The 21813-nt window shown below is 39.2% G+C and overlaps 1 protein-coding gene across 1 annotated transcript in view; it reads right to left on the bottom strand.

Moving 5' to 3' along the window:
• Positions 1 to 13249, bottom strand: part of ADAMTS3 (ADAM metallopeptidase with thrombospondin type 1 motif 3) — a 248822-nt gene extending 235573 nt beyond the window's left edge. The window contains exons 1-2 of the mRNA XM_008693199.2: positions 13064 to 13249; positions 11732 to 11759 (exon numbers count right to left, since the gene is read on the bottom strand). Of these exons, the coding sequence (XP_008691421.1) occupies positions 11732 to 11759; positions 13064 to 13132 (97 nt within the window). The 5' untranslated portion in view covers positions 13133 to 13249. The remainder of the gene's footprint in view (positions 1 to 11731; positions 11760 to 13063) is intronic.
• Positions 13250 to 21813: the final 8564 nt, after the last annotated feature.

Below are 21813 nucleotides of genomic sequence, written 5' to 3'. Positions count from 1 at the left end.
CCTGCCCTAACCCAGTGGGGCCTGACATACACCGGCTGGGGTACATACTTCCCATCAAAGTGAGAGCTTCCTGTTCCCCTAGCCTTGTTTGTAAAAGATATTTTTACTACATCTTTATATCTGCTATTCTAACTTGTTCCCTCAAGCAAGTGAGAGGGGTATGTCTTCATTCAGGATCTCCTCAGAAACTCAAACTACCTTTAAGAAAAAGTATTGTCATATCTCCACTGGATGACTAAATTATAAAACTAACAATTCTCCTTGTCAGAGAATCCTCTAAAGTCCTCATTTGAGAGTTTAGCTTAATGTCTTCTTCCTCCTTGTGCTGAATCAAAGAGACACATTCTTTCGTGTGTGTGTGTGTGTGTGTGTGTGAGAGAGAGATATGCATATACATCTGTATACACACACACTAATATTAAACATAACCTACATCAAAGTATTTGAGGAGGCAATGTTCTATGTTTCCATATACTTCAAGACCTTTTGGCTGATCACACTTTCCATTTTAATGTCAACCACGTTAGAATTTTCTCATAGTTTCAAAACTGTAATCATTTCTGAGACTTTGGACCCTTTTCCATATGTTATTGTACTTGCGCATAACAGGCCCTCAGTAAATACAAGTTCAAAGAAAAAGAGGAACTTCCCTCACACTGAAACTTGAACATGGCAGTTCTCTGCCTAGAATAATGTGTCATACCTTCTCTTCACCCCTAAGTTATCGAAACCAAACTTCCCATTTTCACCTAAATATTCAGCTTGCCTTCTTGACTTCACTGTTTCTGTTCATAATGTGCTAATTCTCCTAAAGCCCCAGGCTAGAAAACTGACTTTATATCCACTTTCCCCCCATTTAATATCATTCAAGTCCTACTGTTTTCTCTTTAGAAATTTCTGTTAAACTAATTTATTTCTTCCAATTGCTTCAAGTCCTCGTCACCACACACTGCAAACCGCAAAGTGCCAAGTCCAAACTCCCCAACATAACTGCTCACTACCAAATATTCTATAAATTGTACCAAAATATTATCTGAATTACTGCCAGGAAAACTGTTTTAAAGTCCCACGTGTAAAATGCCTAAATTCTGCCACTTACTACCTTTGTGATTTTGGTCACTTAAGACTTCCATGTCAGTACTCATCTGTAAAATGAGGGTAATAGTATTTAATTCATAGACTTGTAAAAATTAACTGGCCGAATCCAAAGCGCTTTGAACAGTATTCGGCATACAGGAAGGGCTCAATAAATGCCAGCTATTAATTTTACTAAGTTATTGTCTCTGAATAGTTTCAATGGCTCATCATTACTTCAGGATAAAACAGACTCAGAAAACTGATAGCTTTTTTTCCATGTTAGACATGAAAATTGCTTTCAAGGCCCCTACTAATCAAATCCTCTCACTTCACAAATAAGAAAATGAAACTCGCAGACTGGGTAACTGAACTCAAATCAAAACTGAACTGTCATTTAAGGCCCTCTGCAGTCTGTCCCTAACTTCTTTGCAACAGCGTCTCCCATACTGGCCAATTGAAACATTCTAATGGGCTCCCCAGACCCAACTTAATCATGCCTGTCCTCAAAGTCCTACTCTCCCGTTCGCCCCCAGGGAAAGGACTGCTGCTTTCTCTCCATCTATACAAATCCAACCTGGCCTACAGGGCCTATCTCAAGCCCCATCTGTCCCAAGAAACTTTCCCTGCTATCTTGTCCAGAGTATAGACCTGCTGGTCTAAGTTTCTTAGATCTCATCATCATGCATTATCTGTATAAAAGTTCTAAAAATCTCTACAGGAGAAAAGTATATGCTTATGTCTTGTCCTCTCAGAGATTTTAAGCTCTTTGGGATGGAAGTGTGGTATCTTAACCATGTTTAAATGTCCCTAGCATACAGTGGTATTTGAGGAAAAAAAACCAATGACAATTTTTGGAAGTGGGGATTCTTGAGAAGGAGCGCTTTCACAGTAGGCCGCCGTGGCCCATGCTCTGGGAACGTCTTAATTCCTTCATGCATTCAGTCTCAGAAGCTCACAACTGAGGATGCGCAGTTTGGTATCTGCCTAATATGTTGTGTAATTATACCCAAACGTCTCCTAGAGGTTACTAGATGTCCCCAGCACGTTACAAAGACCACACTATAGAACGATAAGAGAACAGAAGTGTTCAGTAGTATAAGCAACATTACTAAGACCTCGAGTGACTACAGTACAAAGCTCACATGTTTCCCAGCAATCTTTAGTTGATCTAATGAAGCCCAAAGCTACTCCTGGCACACAAATATTGGAATACTTGGGACTGATGCAATATGGCTTGAGTTCCCAAGCAAGGAAGGGAGAAGGTGGGGTACGATGGTGGATTACCAAAGGTTTGGAGTCGGAAAGTACTGTGTTTAAATTCTGATTTCAGGCTGATGCACATTTTTTCCTCTGCAAGCAAATTATCAAAATTAAGGCTCAAGAGGTTATCTATAAAAATGAGGATAATAATGGGCTCAAACAAGGTAAGGCACCTAAAAGACTTAGTCCAGGTAGTAACAATGTAATAAAAGAAGAATTAGCTGAGGTTATTATCACCATGACCATCCCCATCTAGCTAGAGCTACCAAAGATGGAAGTGGGCTTCGGAGTCCTTCCATGTCCCAGCACCTCTCAGGCCTCTCCCATCTCTACTTCTGCCCCAGTCTAGTTTTTCTGATAGGCTTAGAAGGGATCTTCAGCTCCATGTCAACCGAGGGCCTGGAGTCTAGGTTAGCTGTAACAACCCATAGTCTGTGACCCCAGCCAAACACTGGGATTCTCTCCCAAGAACTGGTTGATTACTACAAAGAGACAGTTTACACAGGCAATTTCCTTTTTCAGGTACAAATTCTCAGTATGCAACAATCTGGCCACAAGAAGGAAATCAAATAAGCATTTTCAAGATCTGCTAAAGAAGCAGCTCCAACAACAACATTTCCAAATCCTTTGCTGAGGGTAGGAGAATGACTTTCATCAGAAATGACAGGAGCCAGCTGCTCCAGGAAAAATGTGAGCAGGGTGACGAGTGGACGTTAAAGAGGGCGCCACACGCTGAAGGCTTCCCAAGGCTGTAAACACAAACGGAGAAGGGGCCGCATCTTCACTGAAAGGCAATTAAAAGTTAGTTGTGACACATGCTGAACTTCTGAACATAGCCAAATTCTTTTTTCCTCATTTCATCTCCTCTAGGCTCTTATCACCGCAAGGCAGAGAACCTCTTTGAAGTCTTTTATTTTAATTGCAAACTTACTTTCACAGTCAGAGATTTTTCATCAAGCTATTGGAGAAAAAAGAGAAAGCTTTTTTTTTTCTCATTAAGAAAGAACAAATAGCTGTGAACTTAAAAATTCTTCTCATTTTTTTAAATCTGGCTTTTTCATAAGTATTTGTTGCAATTGCACAATGTTTACGTCCAACAGAGTCACTTAGAAAAGAACAGCACATTCTTTAGTGTTCCAGAACATGAAATCAGGTAAGAGAAGAACCTTCAAGAAAAAGAAAGAAGAAAAAGTATTTGTCCAAGTATTTTCTGTTTGCTACATCTTAAAATGATCAAATAATCAATAACAGAATAACAAGTAGAGAAGATATATTTTTTTACGTGAGGCCCCAATGCCAAAGTGTTAACATTCCGATCTTAGTTTTTAAAGAAGCACGTCTAATGGTTATATTTATCACCACTGGAAGTTTTACAGACTCAAGAGCTATATGAGCCATTCTATAAATTAATATTTCTCATACACTTCACAATTTTTTGATGGATAATACTTTTAAAGACTAACATTGAGCCTAGATTTTAAAGCCAGGAAAATAAGCATTTGTCCCCCAGGGCCAAAGGCCGAGAAATATGACAGATAAGAAATGCGAACAGCATTTTTAAAGGTTTTCACTGAAACTTACTTGGGGTGATTATATTTTCCAACTCTAAAATAGTCCAGCTCACAATACGACAAAAGTATGAGAAACTGGGACCATCCAGGAGGCCACTGTATTAGCTTCCTACTGCTGGTGTAACAAATTGCCACAAACTTAGCGACTTAAAACAATATATATTTATTATCCTACAGTTCTGGAGTTCAGAAGTCTGAAATTAAACAATATATATTTATTATCCTACAGTTCTGGAGTTCAGAAGTCTGAAATAGGTCCCAGGGGTCTAAAATCAAGGTGTCAGCAGGGCTGCATTTCTTCAAGAAGCTCTGGGAATAATCTGTTTCCTTGACTTTTCAAAATTCTGGAGGCCATGTGCATTCGCTGGCTCCTAGGTCCCTGTCTTCATCTTCAAAGCCAGAAACATCAGACCAAGTCCTTTCTTATGCTGCCTTCTCTGTAGTTTTGTCTTTTTGTCTCCCTCTTCTATTTATGAGGACCTTGGAAAATCCAGGCTAACCTCCCTATTTAAAGGCCAACCAATGAGCAACTTTAATTCCATCCTCAAACTTAACTCCTCTTAGCCATGTAACATATTCATGAGTTCCAGGGATTCAGATGTAGACATCTTTGGGGGGCCATTATTCTACCTACCACAGCTGCCAGTTCCCATGCAGTGTGCTAGGAAGCCCTCAGGCCATGCATTATTACATGTGTGCAGCTTAGCATCTATCCTCCTTTTTCTTTAACTGCACCCCCAGTTTTCCCTCAGGTCAACCATCCTGCATTCCACTCTCAGTCCCTGTAAATCAAGAATGAAATGTCTCAATCCAGGCCAGTAAGAGCACTGCGTCCCCTGACCACAGTGAATGGTCCCACAGTAAGCTTATGACTCAAGCCAAGTATCAATCAAAGCCTCCCCAGGAAATCTGCTAGCTCTATCAAAAGATAAGGACTCTGTCTAGTGGGGAGAAAGGTAGAATGAAAGCCTAGAGATGCTGGTGATGGTCTTTCCCACAACCTGAGGGGCCACCAATCATATCCTGATAAAGAAAAGAGCCAATGCAGGAAAATAAGGAGGAAAGAAGAGTTGGGGAAGGAGAGGGAGGGATTTCTGACATTGTTTGAGCCCTCAGTTCAGCTATACCTGACTTTGATTACCTGATCAATTTTGTTTTCCTTTACCAGTGTCAACAGGGTTCCTGTTGTTTGCATTCAAAGGAGTCATGATTAGTACAGGAACTTTCTCTCAATGAAATGGAAAGGACTTTCAATAAACAAGATGAAAAGAAAGAAGAATTCTGTCCAGTATACATGAAATATAGTTGGCATGGAGTCTGTATGGAGTAATTGTTTTGCACGGTTCATTCTTTACCCATCTCCCCCCTCTACTGCCATATTCCAATGAATTAAGCAATACTATATTGAGATATCAACATTAAGATAATACATGAAAATAGAACTCTTAAAGAGCTGTCACATGGTGAGCTGAGTGGCTGGAGAGTTTACAAGTCCTTGACACAGTAAATTAAGGTTCCTGGAAATTCATGGCGGTAGGCAGACCTATCAAAAATGTACAGATTAGAATGGGGTGGCTCTCATTGAGTAAAAGTGTTTTTTAAAAAGCACAAGACCAAAATGTACTACTAATAATAGCTATTAACCTAGCTTGCGCCCCATGTGCCAACACTTTATGAATCCTTTACAATTCTATGAACTAAGCAGTAGTTGTATGCCTATGTTTACATAGAAGAAAGAGAATGCTTTGAGAGGTTAAAGTCAGCTAGAAAGTAGTAAACTACACAGTGAACAACAGTCTGTGCCCCTGACCATTTAATGGAAGAAAAGCAATGAATATTAATAGTTCCTCTACTGGATAGGCTCATTATGTTTTAGATTAAGGAATGGACTTTACATGTAAAAGAGAGATTTTTACATATAAAAGAGAACTCAAGCTCATATGAAGAATGATTTCAATCATTCTTTCTAATTTATATACATATAGACATATAAAAATATAAATACTAAATACAAAGAAAGATTTTTAGGAAATGTGATTTAACATCTAAGATCCCAGTATTTGTCATATATTTAATCCTATCTTACTTCCTACGAGTTTCCTAAATGTTATTTTTGTTTTATCAGTCACTTCAAAAACAAGATAGACTGTTTCATGCTGGCCACAATTTATTCTAAATTCCATAAAGATTCATCATGCTGAATTTGTGGCAATCATTTTTATAAACAAGAGACTAACATGACCACAAAATCTCTCCTAAGGATTTACAGTTAGTCAGCAAAATCATGTAAACATATTTGGAAAATTAGGATGGATAAATTACTTGAGGGAACAGGCATTCCTAAACTAGGAAACTCTTCCCACGCTTTACTATCCATTCTAAAGAATAATACAGCTCTCAAATTCTATGACGTGGATGAATCTTCTCATAGTACTACTAAAATTGACAAAACGTTTTTATAATTGATCATACTTTTGGGTACTTGATAATTAGAAAAACAATTCATTACATCTTTCAAAGTTTGCATAATCAAATATTTAAAAAATTATATTCAGACTTAGGGACAGCAGAGCCAAAACTAATTTAAAACTGAAATTTTTAAAAAAATCAACACTTCCCTATACCACTAGTAAAAGTTCAGATCATACAAACTTCTTTAAAAGCCATCTGTCAAAACGTATCTTGTTAATTTGGTTTTACTCAGCAATCTCCTAAAGTCGTCATTTGAAAAGCAGGCAGCTATCTATATACAACACTGTGTGGCAACATTCATTATCATGAGAAAACAGGTGTCATTAGGGAAATAAGTACATAAATTAAGGTTTATTGGGACAATAAGATTAAAATTATGTTTATAAGGATTTTGTAATACTATGAAAAACTATATTAAAATAGCAAACAAAACAAACACAGGTATACAAAAATAATCCACACACTCTGTGTACTGAAAGATGACTAAGAATACGCTGAATTGTAACGGTTTGGTACGTAAAATGATTGTCAAAAATCTGGGGAATACAGAAAAACTAAAGAAGACAATTATAATGGGCACATGTAAAAACATCTATATTCAGAAGAAAAACTAATTAAAAAAATAATTCAACAATTTCTAATAATAGACATAGCACAGTTTAGGAGTAAAAGCTGATCTCTATTGGAGCACCACAAAGAGAAGGTTCCCAAAATTCTAGCATTAGAGTTCCATCTAAGTCATCACTGTCAATATCCAGTCCAAGTAGCATAACCAAATCCTTCATATTGAAACCACTCATGATTTTACCAGGCAATTTGGAATTGTCCCTAATGGATTTCCAAGGTAATCTGGATTGGCTACCCACAAGCAAAGAATGCTTAGAGATAATCATCCTGGAAGCAGTAGTGACCATGGGGATTTCTTAACATTTCTGAGCAATACTATGATTATTTGGTACGATGGTGAGAAAAAAAACAATGAAAGTATGGGAAAGAAATATTTCAGCTAAACAGCAGTAATAATTTGCTAGTAATAGACTAACATACTACACTAAATAACATCTTCATCTCCAAAGCTTAAAGCATTTAATATTAGCCATTAGAGGTGGAAGCTAAATCAGTAAAGTGAAATGCATGATCTTTAGGTACAAGAAATAACAATGGCTACATAGGTAGCTAATATTCTAAATTTTCTGAAGGATCCCTTTAAACCACTTTAAATCACATTTTTCAGTATTTTGCTGGCAAGCTGGGTTGGTAGATTTTAATCTTAGATTATCTTATTTCCCCTGATGCCTGGAGCAAATGATCTCTAGTAGACATTAGTGCAAAATTAGTGGGCATTCCAAACCTGCACATAATTCAGTTCAATTTACCAAATCTTATTGAACAGAAACAGAAAAGTGTAAGAAACCTAGTTCCCTGAGCTTTGTGGAATGAAAAGAGAAGTCACAAGGAGCCCTGATAACACTGAATAATTAATTGCATAGTCATTATCATCCTCCTCATTTTCTTGGGGACCAATTAAACCTGGAGAGGAGCACAGAACAAGAGCATTTAAGAAAAGTCAGAACACAGGTGAATCCCAATATAATACCCTGCTTACTAGATCCATGCACTGAATAACAAATATTTGAGGACCCACAAGGTACCAAGCCCAATTTTATATACTGGGGATACAGCAATCATCAAAACAAAGTGTTTGCTCTCATGAGGTCTACACCAGTAGAAATGCCTACCATAAGCCAAGGACTAGGTGAAGTGACTCATTCTAAACCCTGAAAACCAAATAAATACCTGCAAATGATGAAAAAATATTTCTCAGTAAACTGGATATTTGAGCGGACAAGATTAGAGACTTTAATTTGTTAAGAATGAAATGTAATGGAATTTGAGACCTGGAAACAAAAATAGGGCAGAGAAAGACAGCTATGCCCTGATTCCAAGAGAAGGGGTAAGCTAGGGAACTCAGCCCAACACCAAAGCTTCACAATGATTTTTCCTCTAATGATACTCAGGCAATATCAGAGTGATAGCTTATGAAACAAAGGACTCAGAGAATTCTTTTTCAGAGTCTATAGAAATCTCCAATTTGTACAGAACCATGATTATTTCCTAAGCCACATGTGTCACAGAGCAAGACTCCTTACCCAATCATGCCAGCCAGCCAGCTGCCCACAATTCCTCTAGTCATCCTACCAAGGCCATACTCTGAGTCAGAATGAAAACGCTCCCTGATATGCCACAGAAGTACGTTAATGACCTCAGGAAACACACTTACACGTATATACACAATGCATATGCACTCACATATGTATCTATCTATCTATCTATCTATGTGTGTGTGTATACATGTATGAGTGTATGTATGTGTGGGTGTAGACAGGTAGGTAGGTAAACAGTTCCTCTTTGGTTGACCAAGGAGCAGAGAAGTAGGTCAGAGTTCAAAGCCTATTTGCCCATTTTCTCTAGGGTGAATAATTCTTTCCCACATACCAAGAAGGCATTTTTCCACTGGGTGGAGAGAAAAGGAAAGAAGCAAAGGCCCCATCAACAAACTATGGAGGTGATATATCTATACACATTCTAACCTGCCCTCTTCACAACCACCTTCTCTCTACCTAAATAAAAGCCTTCCTACTCTAGAGGACTGAAGCATATTAGACATATTTTTTATTGTTTTCTTAATCACATATTGTGTGACTGTATTTACAAAGAACACTTCAAAGCTGGTAAAATTAACCTATCCTGTCAGAAGTCAAGAGAGTGGTTACCTATCACGGGGGGATAGTGTGATAAAGGTGGCACCAAGTGCTAGTGATGTTGTAGTTTTTGGTCCAGATGCTAGTCACACAGGAGTGTTCCCTTCCTGAAGGATCAGCAAGGGGTATACTCATATGCACTATCCTGCATGTACAGTATATCTCTATAGAAACATTTTTTTAAAATTCAGCTTCCTAATTATTTATGGTTTGTCACTAATCTATAGTTCTCTCTTCCTGAGACGTTAAATTATGCAGAAATCATTCAGAACCATGGACTTTTCTCTAGCCAATTTGGAGACCAATAAAAATAATTAATTCTACAAGCCTTATTAATCTTTCCTAATTGTACCTTGATCAAATAGCACCTCCAAGCACTTATATAAAACCACTTTTAAATTAATTATTGGGGGAAAATTAATTAAATATAGAAGAGGGCATTTTACCAAACTTTCAGGTTAATCACCCCTTTGCACGTGGGGATAAGGGAAAGAAATCTCATTCCTATACATAGATTTTTTTAAAATGTATTTTTAAATTCCTTTTAAGAGCTACATAAATGACTATATCCTGAAGCCAAATGATAGCTACACTTTTACTATCACAAGACTCATGAGTCAAACCTATTTTTATCTTTACTTCTTCTCTTCACTCAACCTGAAAACGGTAAATAAAAACGACAGTAATAAAAGAGAGAAACCCTATAAAGCAGAGGAACTTGGGAGCAAGAAAATCTCCAGTAATACCACCTGAGAGTCCCCTGCCCTGCCCTCTTCCACACTGCTACTCATCTTCCTCAATCAAATTTAAGCACACCTGTACCACTTCTCTGTAGAAACCTGCAACTAAAGTAATTTCTATTAACAAAAGGACTGGACCAAGGTCTAACTCAGGACTTCTTACAGGATAGCATGCTGATTCTATCTGAAAATTTAATCAAAGCATATATTTTATTCCTTTGATAGAATGGGTAATCTTTTTTATAGAATGGGTAATCTTTGATAGAATGGATAATCTTTTTTCTTTCTTTTTTTTTTTTTTTGCAGGGCTCAAACTCACAACACAGAGATCAAGACCTGAGCTGAGATCAAGAGTTGGACGCTTAACCAACAAAGCCACCCAGGTGCCCCTAGAATGGGCCATCTTAACACAGCTTTTTAATTTACACATTGAAAAGTTGGGATGTTTAAGTAATCAAATGTTTAAGCAATAAAAAAGGAAGACAGCTTTCTTTTCTACTTGTTGGAGGATTTTTTAAAATCCTTCTTTAAAAAGATATATATTCATGACTGAATGTTATCAGCTACCAATAACAAATGTCTCTTCACAGACACTATATATTTAATCCAGTTCTCAGTCACTGTCCTCCCCTTTGTCCTACTCTTACTATGGAGGTCCAAGCTTGGAGAAGAGTTCTAACAATGCCAAACACTGCACAGGAAGGGAGCATTCTGACATATGCTGAGAGACAGCTACATATGGACCCCTCTAGGCCTGGATCCTGGGGTCCCTCTAGTTTACAAGCATGGACTCCTCCCAGCTCTCCACTATGCACTCTAGAAGGTAGCTGTAGAACCTCTCAAGCTTCATTTTCTCCAAATCTGAAACAGGCACAACAGTGTCTCTACCTCATGTGTGCTTGTGAGAGTTAGATGACACAAGGAGCACAAAGCAATACAGTGCCCTACGCACAGCACACAGGCAATGACAGGCAACTATGTTTGTAGTAAACAAAACTTTTCATTTCAAAGATGACTTTACAAGGATCACTTGACAAATTTAGAATTTATAGAAACTAATACTCTGCCAGAACGAAATTTTATCCTTTAAAGTAATCCAAGTTAAATGTGTATAAAAAGGCTTTGAATGGAGCTTGGCTTCTGGCCAGATGACTTTCAGTCCCTGAATTCAGAACAAATATTATTATAAATAGCTTCAAAAAAAAGATCATGTGGACTTTGGAGTGACCTGTTACAAGTCACTTATACTCTCTGAGCCTCAGTCTTCTCACCCATAAAATGGGAATAATTCCCATATCATCAGGTAATACTGAAGTTTTAGACATTATTTGCAAAATACCTAACAATATCTTGCACATTAGTAGTTAATTATTTTAAAGCAGATGGAATAAGAGAAGTCATCAGAGGGCTTATACAAAGCTGGAAAAATTTTAAGAGAAAAATTTTCATCCTCTTTCATTTTTCCCTCCTTTGTAGCATTCTTATGCTTTGCCTTCTATTCTAATCAGATGTACTCCTCCTTTTGTCCACGAGTTGATTTGATATGACTTATCTCCATGTCTTCTTCCAACTTCTACATCATCCTCCAAGTACCCACCAGTGGCTTGTCCAGGGGCAGTAAAAAACTGATGCATGACAAGTCCAACAGCAGAATTTTTATATTCCTTTAACTCAGTCTGAGGAGAGTGGGACCCTCCTCCAGAAAGAGGAAGAGAAAAACAGAAATGTTCCTGAACTACAAATTCTTTTAACCACCAATGGGAGAAATTTCAGAAACAATATTTTAATTAGCTTATTTCATTCTCTACTTTCTACCAAGATAAGAATGACATCTGAGAACAAGGCTTACCTATTTGCACCATTTCTTCATGACCAGCCTGTAAAGGAGAGGGAAAAGTAAAAAGAAACAGTTACTGGGTTTCATCTTATCACCTTGTACGTTTTATTTCTACCATAAATGCTTTTCAGAAGCTAATCAGGAGATGCTGGAGACGGGACTGGTGCCTAAAGGCTGCGTCTTGGTTTGTAGGTTCTTGTGGCAAGAGAATGAGCCAATTCAATAACAGGTTGGACCGGGGAGTTGTTTGCCCGTTTTAATTTTAATATTTATAAAGCCAGCAAAAATAAATACTGGCATTCAATATTCTTTTCTTAAAACTCAGATAATGGGTGAGGATTAGCAAAGCAAGTCTCTGTATTCATATGCGTCAAAAGAAACCTAAAACGGGGCCTGATACATCAGATTTGAGGTCGAGAATCGACTAGACAATCTTCAACTTTTTAACCTATGGCCAGACCAGGCAGACCAGAGAAGCTACAAAAACTCACAGAGAAATTCTGTGCCCAAAGTCCCACCGGCCCTGAGCCGATGTGATTTACAACAAACGGCTCGGCTCGTCCCGCCGAGTCTTCTCAAGGTCTCTTCAGACAGCATCAGGCTTCACCTTGAGTCTCCACAGGGTGGGGGCTGGGCCGAAAAGCACCAGAGCCGCACTCAACTTAGCTTTAAAAGAGGAGGAGTTGTGCGGAGGAGGAGGGGGAGGGGAGTAACGCGGCCGGCGCCTCCAGCCTCTGCCCAGGAAAATGCAGGGCAGGAAACGTCCCCAGCCCCCCCCCCCCAACTGTCAAACCCCAGCCCGGCCGCGGTCCTCCCAGGACACGTGTCTACTGGATCGCTCCCTGTCCGGCCCGAGGACTTCCTGAAACCCCCGCCTCCGGCTGCCCGAAAAAGCTCTGAGTCAGTGAGGAGGAGAGAAAGCCCCGCGAACCCGACTCCGGCGGCAGCAACCAGAGCACTGGGATCCTGGACCCAGCGTTCAGAACTTCATTCAAGCGCCCAGACCGCCCTCCGGAAAGGGGAAACCCAGATGGCCCGGCGAGGATGCGAATTGGCTGCAGTTTGTCACCAGGAATTGTTACGAATGCCGCAAAGGGGGGGAAGCCCTAGGTGTGACAAGCCTGGGCTCCCAGAGTGGGAGTCACAACCCACCCCTGCAATTCAACCCCCCACCCCAGAAAAGCCCGCACGCTGCGCCCAGCCCTCAAACACCGTTTCTGAAGGCACAAGATAACAGGGAAGGGTGGGAGGGGGGAGGAGGAAAGAGAGGAGGGGAAAGAGGGGAGGAACTTTTTCGGGAAAAGGTTGGGTTTGAGTTTTTTATTGTTATTATTTTCCACTTACTTGTCCATCAGCTGAAGTCCTAACCTCTACCAGAGCGGCTGCTATCAACCAAAGTGACAGGAGAACCATCACGAGTCGAGTTCACTTTTCAACTACTGGGCAAAGCAAATGCCCAGAGCAAACCCCCCCAAAATAAGTTTCTTTTAAAAAAGAAAAAGAAAAAGGAAAAAGGGAAAAAATGCAGAATAAAAAAACTGATCTTCTGTGATTTGCTTCAATGAAAATGAAATTTGAGCTCTGAGACTGGCCCCCTCTGCTCTGCAGTTCTTTCCACTTCACCTTCTCACCCCGTCCTCCCAAACAGAGTGTGCAGGAGCGAGAAGGTGCTGCGAGCCGGGCACGGGCTGCGCCGGCAGAGGGGGAAGGGACGAGGGGCTTCCAACTATCTCTGCCCAAAGCGGCTTTTCCTGGGCTTTTCGAGCACCACTGGTTCCTAAGGTTAGCGCGGAGAATGCTTGGGTGCCCTGGAGCACAGCAGGGGGAAGTATTAGCGAGAGAGTCGAGCGAGCGGGAGCGGGAGAAAGAGGCAGGGAGAGGGCGACTCCGCCGCTCACACAGAGGTGGGGGCGGGAGGAGCCGAAGGGGAGGAGGAGGAGGCTGGCGGAGGAGGTGGGAGGAGTGGGTCGCTAGCCGGCTCCTGTTGCTCTCAGTGCGGCGGTCTGCTGGCTGCCGGCGACCCGCCGGGCGCTAATAAGGCGGCCGGAGCCCCCCGGGCGGCCCCTCCCGCCGCGGCGCCCACGTCACGCGAGGCCGGGGCCCGCGCCCCCCGCGCCCGCCGGGATAGCCGGGGCGGGCGCGGCCGGCGCGGGAGGACGGCGAGGAGTGGGGAGGAGTGGGGACGAGCCCTCGGGCGGCCGGCCCCAGGCAGGGTCGCGGTTTGAAACCACTTAGGTGGGGACTTGTGTGGCGGGGGGTCGACTACCCCCCCCTCCCCGAGATCCTCTCCTGCCCCCGCCAGATGGGCTAGGGGAGGGGGGCGGTCCAGGGAAACCACTGGTCCTTACTGGTGGGACCGGCGTTGAGTTAATTATAGGAAGGGGGAGGGTCCAAGGGCCGCTCCTGGGCTTTAGGAAATTCACCTCCTCCGACCTCCAGTATCCTCCCAGTCACGGAAAAGACTCCCCGGAGAGAACCCCAAGAACCTCCAGGGCTTAACGACGCGGCTAAATGCCCTCCAGACGCCTACTACGTTTTGTGGGGGTGGTCCGTCCCCACTTTAAGTTCTTGTTTATGCTTTACTCGTTTATATTACTTTAGAAAGATATCATGTCTCTTCCTTGACTCACCCGGATGCTTCCGTTTATCACTAGACTACACAGGCCTCAGCGTCTCTTCCTCCCACCAAGATTAAGTTATCAAATGATTTCTGCCCACTGTGGCCTAAGCTTCCTGGGAGAAGACACCAACCTGCGCCCCAGAGCCCTGAAGATGGGAAGACACTTTGCTGGAATCCAAGCCCAGGCTCACTTCCTGAGGTAGACAGATCCCTGTGGGCGCTTTCCTGGGAGCAGAGGGCTGGAAAAGAAAGTATTTCCATCCTCCTCTGACCAGTTTGGGATCCTCCCTCCCCAGAACAGACCATGAGAGGGGTGGTGATGAGGCACGATTTTAGGTATAATCCTCAAAACTTCTACTGGAGTCTTGAAAAGGCCTACCTAAATAAAATGTGTAGAAGCTGATGTTTATTTTGCTAGGGGATTCTTCAGTAAGTCATAGTTCCTTTTTTTTTTTTTTTTTAATGGTGTGGAGTCTGGAGGTTTCTTATACTTTGATTCACTATTTAAGGATTGCATCTTTAACTTACACATGGCAAGATTCTGTGGTCACTGGTGTGTTATCTGCTAAGTCTTCTCAAAATCATGTATATGGGATGCTTATATGCACAAATGAGAAACCAGGTAACTAAATGGCCAGATAACCTAAATACCCCCAATGCAGTATTAGGTTAATTAGTTTTGGGGTGGAATTATAATTAGACCCCAGCGCTGAAATATGCTAAGTTACTTTTTCCCTTCAATTAAAGCCTTCAGCATGTTTGTAACCTGTCATTGACTTTCTATCCAGGAATGATTTGCTGAATATTATACCTAGTTTTCTTATTCATTAAAAAGAAATAATCCTGGGGATGCTTAGGTGGCTCAGGTCATGTTCCCAGCATCCTCACATGAGTCCCACATCCGTCCTTGCTCAGTGAAGAGTGTACATCTCCCTCTGCCTCTCTCTTTCTGACAAATAAATAAATAAAATCTTAAAAAAAAAAAAGAATCCTCATGTTCTATAAATAAAAAGTATGTCAATTTACACTAACAAGTAATAGAATACCAGAGTACAAGTCAGAAAACCTGGGTTCTAGGCCCAGCTTGGTCTGTTTGACCTTGACAAGTCACCAAACTATTTTGGTTTTCCCCCATGAGATATTTCAGCTCTAAAAATTCTCTGATTTTAAGTAATAACAAATACTGTATTTAGCCATGGCATTACAGTAGTCCTTTTTGTGTTAAATTTTACGTAGTTCAGACATTTGTCATCATTGTAACCCCCAGCACAACAAGCAATTCATATGAATTTCATGAAAACAGTGGCTTCAGACATTTTGGGTCATGACCACAGAAAGAAATGTATTTTACATTGTGACCCAGTAAAAATTTCATGATTCAGTACATGCTACCTGCAACAACTCTGATACTTTCTATCCTATTTGTTTCCTGGGTTCTCCCCCTCGAGTACTGGTCAGGATCCACTTCACGGCTTTCACGACCAAGGGAATCATGACCCTCATTCTGACAAACCTTGATTTGAGAGCTTATAGTAAGCTTTATATTTCTTGAATTCTAAATGAGTTGAGTTCAAATTAATAAGGTTCTCCCAATATACTCTAAGACAAAGTTTCTCAAAGTATGTCCTATATTTTAAATGTTTTACACACACACACACACACACACACACACACAAGAATTCTCTGACAGTCAACTAAAGTTTGTGAAGTACTCAGATAAACATGAAATGGATTTCTTTATTTCAGAACTTCACAGGGACTTTGATATCCTAAGCACAGTGTGAGTCTTCCAGAGGGAGATAGAGTGCACTCGGGTCCTCATACTGATTTGACCATAGAATGCTTTTTTCTTAGGCTTTATCTTCTGAAAAACACACTACTTGGGGAAATGCTGTTGCAAAGACCAATTATTAAAGTAAAATGAACTCTGAGTTGGATAGGTAGGATTCACATGTAGCTTCAGCTTCGGTTTCTCAACCTAAAATTAGTTTAATAATACTGCTTTTGCAAAAATGTTCATGAAAATTAACAGGACCTTGCATGTAAACTGTTTAGCACATGGTCTAGAACATAGTAAGGGCCTAAATGAAGATATTTTTTTTTTACTTGAAACTATATGGCGTATGTACAGATGGCTTGATGGGAATGAAATATGGCGAGTTCTAAGAAAAGTAGCAAGATGTAAAGAGCTAAAATGTGATGAACTCTCAGTTTTACCAGACATAATGTAGGGGATCAAAAGGAAAGCATTCATTAAGTTCCTTTCACAAACTGACCCCTACGTGCCTGCATTGCAATAAATCCCTGCTTTTCCCTCCATGTTTCTTTGCCTCTAGCTCGTGCTGTTTCCCACACTCATGTCTATGCACTAACTCAAAAACTAAACCAATGTTTGTAGTAGGTTTTCTTCCAAAATATGTTTGAAGGAGAGAAATAATTTCAAAAGTAGCCACATATATGTAGTCTCCCTAATTGTGAAATCAGTCCCTTTAAGACATAAGTTTCATGAAATCAGTTGATGTATGGACATTTTAATTTGTGCATTCTCATATTGGCAACAATTAACTAAGCAGAATGTGTGTGTGTGTGTGTGTGTGTGTTTTCCATTTGAGGCTGACTGGTCAATGTTGTGTATCTTGTCATAATTTGACAATATTTTCATACCCCATGTGTATTGTGTTTTAAACATACAAACAAATTTTTGTCATTTCTTAGAGCAAAAAAATTCATCTATAATTTGTTATTGTTTTGCTATTTACCTTTCCACACTTCTAAGATTTGTTTTTAGAGCAGTGTTAAGTTCACAGCAGAGCTGAGGAGGAGATGGAGATTTCTCATATACCCCCGCCCCTGCACAACAGAGCCTCCACTAATATCAGCACCCTCCATACCATAACAAAAGAGTGGTACATTAGTTAGAATTGATGAAACTGCACTGACACATCATAACCACCCAAAGTCCATAGTTGACATATGGTTCACTCTTATTTTTGTATATTCTATGGATTTGGACAAATGTATAATGACTGTATATCTATCATTATCATACAGAGTATTTTCACTACCCTAAAAATCCTCTATGCTCCACCTATTCGTCCTTCCCTATCCCTCAACTCCTGGCAACCACTCATCTTTTTTACTGACTCCATAGTTTCGCCTTTTTCAGAATGTCATATAGTTGGGATCATGCAGTATGTGGCCTTTTCAGATTGTCTTCTTTCAGTTAGTAATATGCATTTAAGTTTCCTCCATGTCTTTTCATGGCTTGATTGATCATTTCTTTTTAGTGTTCAATAATATTCCATTGCCTGGATATGTACCCCAGGTTATGCATTCCACTACTGAAGGACATCTTGGTTGCTTTCAAGATTGGCAAGTATGAATAAAACTGCTAGAAACATCCATGCGTGGGATTTTGTGTGGATATAAGTTTTCAACTCCTTTGGGTAAATACCAAGGATTATGATTGCTGGATCATATGGTAGAGGTATGTTTAATTTTATAAGAAACTGCCAAACGGTCTTCCAAAGTGACTGTACCATTTTGCATTCTCACCAGCAAGGAATATTTGAGAGTTCCTGTTGTTCCACATCCTTGTCAGCATTTGTTGGTGTCAGTTTTCCAGATTTTAACCATTCTAATAGTTATAGATTGGTATCTCATTGTTTTAATTTGCATTTCCCTGAAGCCACGCGTGGTAGAGCATCTTTTCATGCGTTTCTTTGCCATCTGTAGATCTTCTTTGCTAAATAGTCTACTAAGGTCTTTGGCCCATTTTTTAACTGGGTTGTTTATTTTCTTATTGTTGAGTTTTAGTTCTTTGTATATTTTAGAGAAGAGTTCTTTATCTTTATTTGCAAAAAATCTTTTGCGAATATTTTATCCCAGTTTCTGGCTTGTCTTCTTACTCTCTTGACCTTATCTTTCACAGAGCACAAGTTTTTAATGCTAATTGAGTGTTTTCCCACACTTTTAATATATCTATGACCTCTTGTCAATATTAATTGGATAGATTATAATTTTTATATCTTTCTCATGGTCAAATAAATCTGAGAAATTCTCTACTCAACTTTGTTCAAAATATAAGTGCAGAAACTTTGTTGATCATAATTAATCAGATTTATATTTGCCCCCTCCTCTAAATTTCAAGTTCCTTGAGGGCATTGACCTCTTTTTTATTCACCTTCAATTACAGGTATCTAGCCAAATTTCCATCCCGCGGAAGTTACGGAGTACTGTATTACTCCCTGAGCATGTCCAGGGAAAATCATGTCCTTTTTTCCCCTACCTGGTGATGAGCTGTATTCAAGGCCCTGGAATTCTTGGCATCTAGAACCAAGAAAAAGAAACATGAGAGTAGGTACGTGGAACTATTATAGGAATGTGAGAGCTGGGCTTATTGGCTATCTTATCCACTACTCCAACCCCTATAGCCTCAAAGAACACTGCTGTGGGATGCGTTTTGCCATTGCAAAATGAGGACGTGGGGCTGATACCATCACATATGGAATTAGTTTGCTGCAATTTAAGGAAAAGAGTCTTCCTCCCCTGTTTTATGTAATACTAATTTTTCATTTGTAGATCAGAGAATCAAGCATTCTGCGTATACATTATTGTTAGTATTTTTACTAACAATAGTATTTTAGGTTGGTTAGGAGTTAGGATGCTAACCTTTCATACCCATAGAATAGAGCCTGGCACATAGTAGGCACTCAAACAATATTTGTTCGATGAATGAGGGAGGGAATATTTCCTGTCTCTACTTAGCAGAGTGAAACAAATATGGTTTTTTGGGTTTTTTTTTCCCTCCTAGTATCAGTGAATAAGCTATTTCCAACTTGACCTTTTTTACAGGAGTTTTTGGAAGTCCTACTGAAAGAAAAAAAAGTTAAACAGGAAAATTTATGAATACAAGGATTAAGAAATTAGAAATGGAAAAGCCGTACTAGATCATCAAGTTCATTCTTTGGTTTGTGGTTGAGGCAGTATTGTTCCCACAGTCTTTTCCTTCAGAGGAAAACCATTATCTTATGTGGATAAACTTGGACATCCAGAATTTTTTGTATTTCATCATTTGCTTTTGGAAGAATAATTCCACCATGGGACAAGACTTGAGGGAAAATTATTCTTCATGATCCTTGATTTTCCTTTTTCTTGATTTGGGATTATTCATTGTACCCCTATCTTTGATTAGCACCATAAATAGCCTTGTTTTTTTCCTTAATAAAGTTTGAGTTAACAATTGATTTAACTGCTTATACCCAACTGACATAAACAGATATTGCCATCTACCTTCCATTACTTTTATAATCTTTCTCTTTTCTTCAAGGTTTTGAATATTTTTGCTTGGAAGAACCAAAAAGCTTAAAAGATCAGTCTTCTTGGGGTTTAAACAGAAATAAGAGAATAATTAAAATTTAAAATTCTTCCAAATGTTCCTTGATATGCCACAACTCAATAGTTATAGCTATTCTGTTAGTGAAGCATTGAGAATTATCATCAGATTATTTTGCATTTATGCCATAATTTCCCTCTTGATAGTTCAAGGAACTCTACTATAGTGGAACTCAGGATAAAACAGATGCATATTTAGGACTATTGAATATAGTCAATGTATTCTCTTGGTGAGGTTCAAAATCAGAGATGCGGCATAGTGCTTTTCATATAGTTGACTATGCAATAAATAAATGATAAATTTAGTTAAATAGCTAACCAACCCTTATATTTTGAAATGCTGCCAAATTGTTAACTTCAAAACTGTGTGTTGTTTTCTGTAATTCTCAACTCATGATACATAACATTTGGGAGGGACTTCACAGTACAAAAGTCTATGAATTAATTACCATTTTTTAAAAAATAGAGGAGAATTTACCATTTTCAATGGAACTCAATAGAATGTATTGAGACAGAGAGAGCTATAGCAAATTAGCACTTACAGCTCATAAATCGAGTTCTCTTACAGGAGAATGTAAGTTACTTTCAAGCCAGAAACTTAATTAAGTGTTCTGAATTTATGCTAGAGTCAAAACCAGATGAAATGGCTTTATGTGGAAGAAAGCTATATTAAAATTACATTTAGGGGAATCCCTCCACTTGAGGAAGAGTTGCTACTGTTAGTTAACAACTCAAGTTCTGCAATAAAATTTCCTGTTGATTTTTGAGATTAGGATATTTAAATCTTTCCATGCTGTCTAAAAGCAAAGAAACAGAGTCAGACATCTTCTGGATATTCAATCCGATGACTACACAGAAAACCAGTTATGCTATATGGTGAGGCAAGTGTATTTCGCACATCACTGCAGCGCATCTGAACTGACAGAGTTTATATTTTATTACTAACTTCCTGAACCCGCATTTTGTATCCATTGACTGGCAAAGTGTTCACAAAATGTTTATAAGGGTTTTATCTTTTTTTCTATGAGCAAAACAAACTCTGCGTTCCTCCAAGTTATCAAAAGTCATCCCCAGTTTTACCACATAAAAACAACTTTTCAATACGATTAGTTCTTGAGTTCTCAGGGTGTTGTATGCATTGACTAAGGCAACAATTGACTTTTTCCAGACTAGAATTAGGAATAATTTGCATAGAGAAAATGGGCAGAAAACAATCCACCAGAGAAATGAAAAATTAGTTACGAAATCAACAACCAGTCTTAGACAGTCTCTTCTTAAGACAACACAATTCACATTCTTTGAATCTAGCTTTTTAAGGAAAAACAAAAAACAGAAATAAAAACAAAAACAAAACAAAGAAGCCTGAACTCTGATCTGGAAAGACTTGGGTTTTTATCTGAATCTAGCTTTTTCAGGGAAAAAAAAAAGAATGAAACAAAAACAATAACAAAACAAAGAAGCCCAAACTCTGAGCTGGAAAGACTTGGGTTTTTATCTGAAGAGATTCTCAGCCAGATGATAAACTAGATGCATCAATCTAGAAATTCTTGAGGCTCTTACTTGGTTGCTATTATTACAAAAGTTCATTTATTTTAAGAAAAAAAGTGTTTATGTCTAGGGTCTTTATTCTGTTATTGTCACACTAACAAAGCAAGAATCCAGAAGCTACCACTATTCTGGCAAGTTCAAATAATAAATGCTTAGTGGAGACAGTTCAAATGTGAAATTATAGAACCATGTTAGTAGTCCTATGTCATCGCAAAGAAATGCAAGCATTTCAGAAAAAATATTTACCATCAATGTAACTTTATACAGAATCAAACATTCTAATGACACTTAAATGCTTTTTACACATTAGAAAAAAAATCTCTGAAATAGTCTCCATTTTGTTTTTATTAATAATCCAAACTGTTAATAGCATAAGGAAGTAATGCAAGTCCATAAACTTCAGTCAATCCTCAAATTTGTTGACTTAGCAGGAAAAAAAGTTCCAATATATGAACTAAATACCTGCTTGTGATAATTCATGCTGAAAACATATCTCCATTTACTGTGTGGTGTTTTCTTCCCACTATTAGAA

Source organism: Ursus maritimus, unplaced genomic scaffold (genome assembly GCF_017311325.1).
Source record: "Ursus maritimus isolate PB19 unplaced genomic scaffold, ASM1731132v1 scaffold_8, whole genome shotgun sequence".
NCBI classification, from domain to species: domain Eukaryota; kingdom Metazoa; phylum Chordata; class Mammalia; order Carnivora; family Ursidae; genus Ursus; species Ursus maritimus.
Note: the sequence above shows the minus strand (reverse complement) of the source record. Positions and strands in the feature narration are given on the sequence as shown.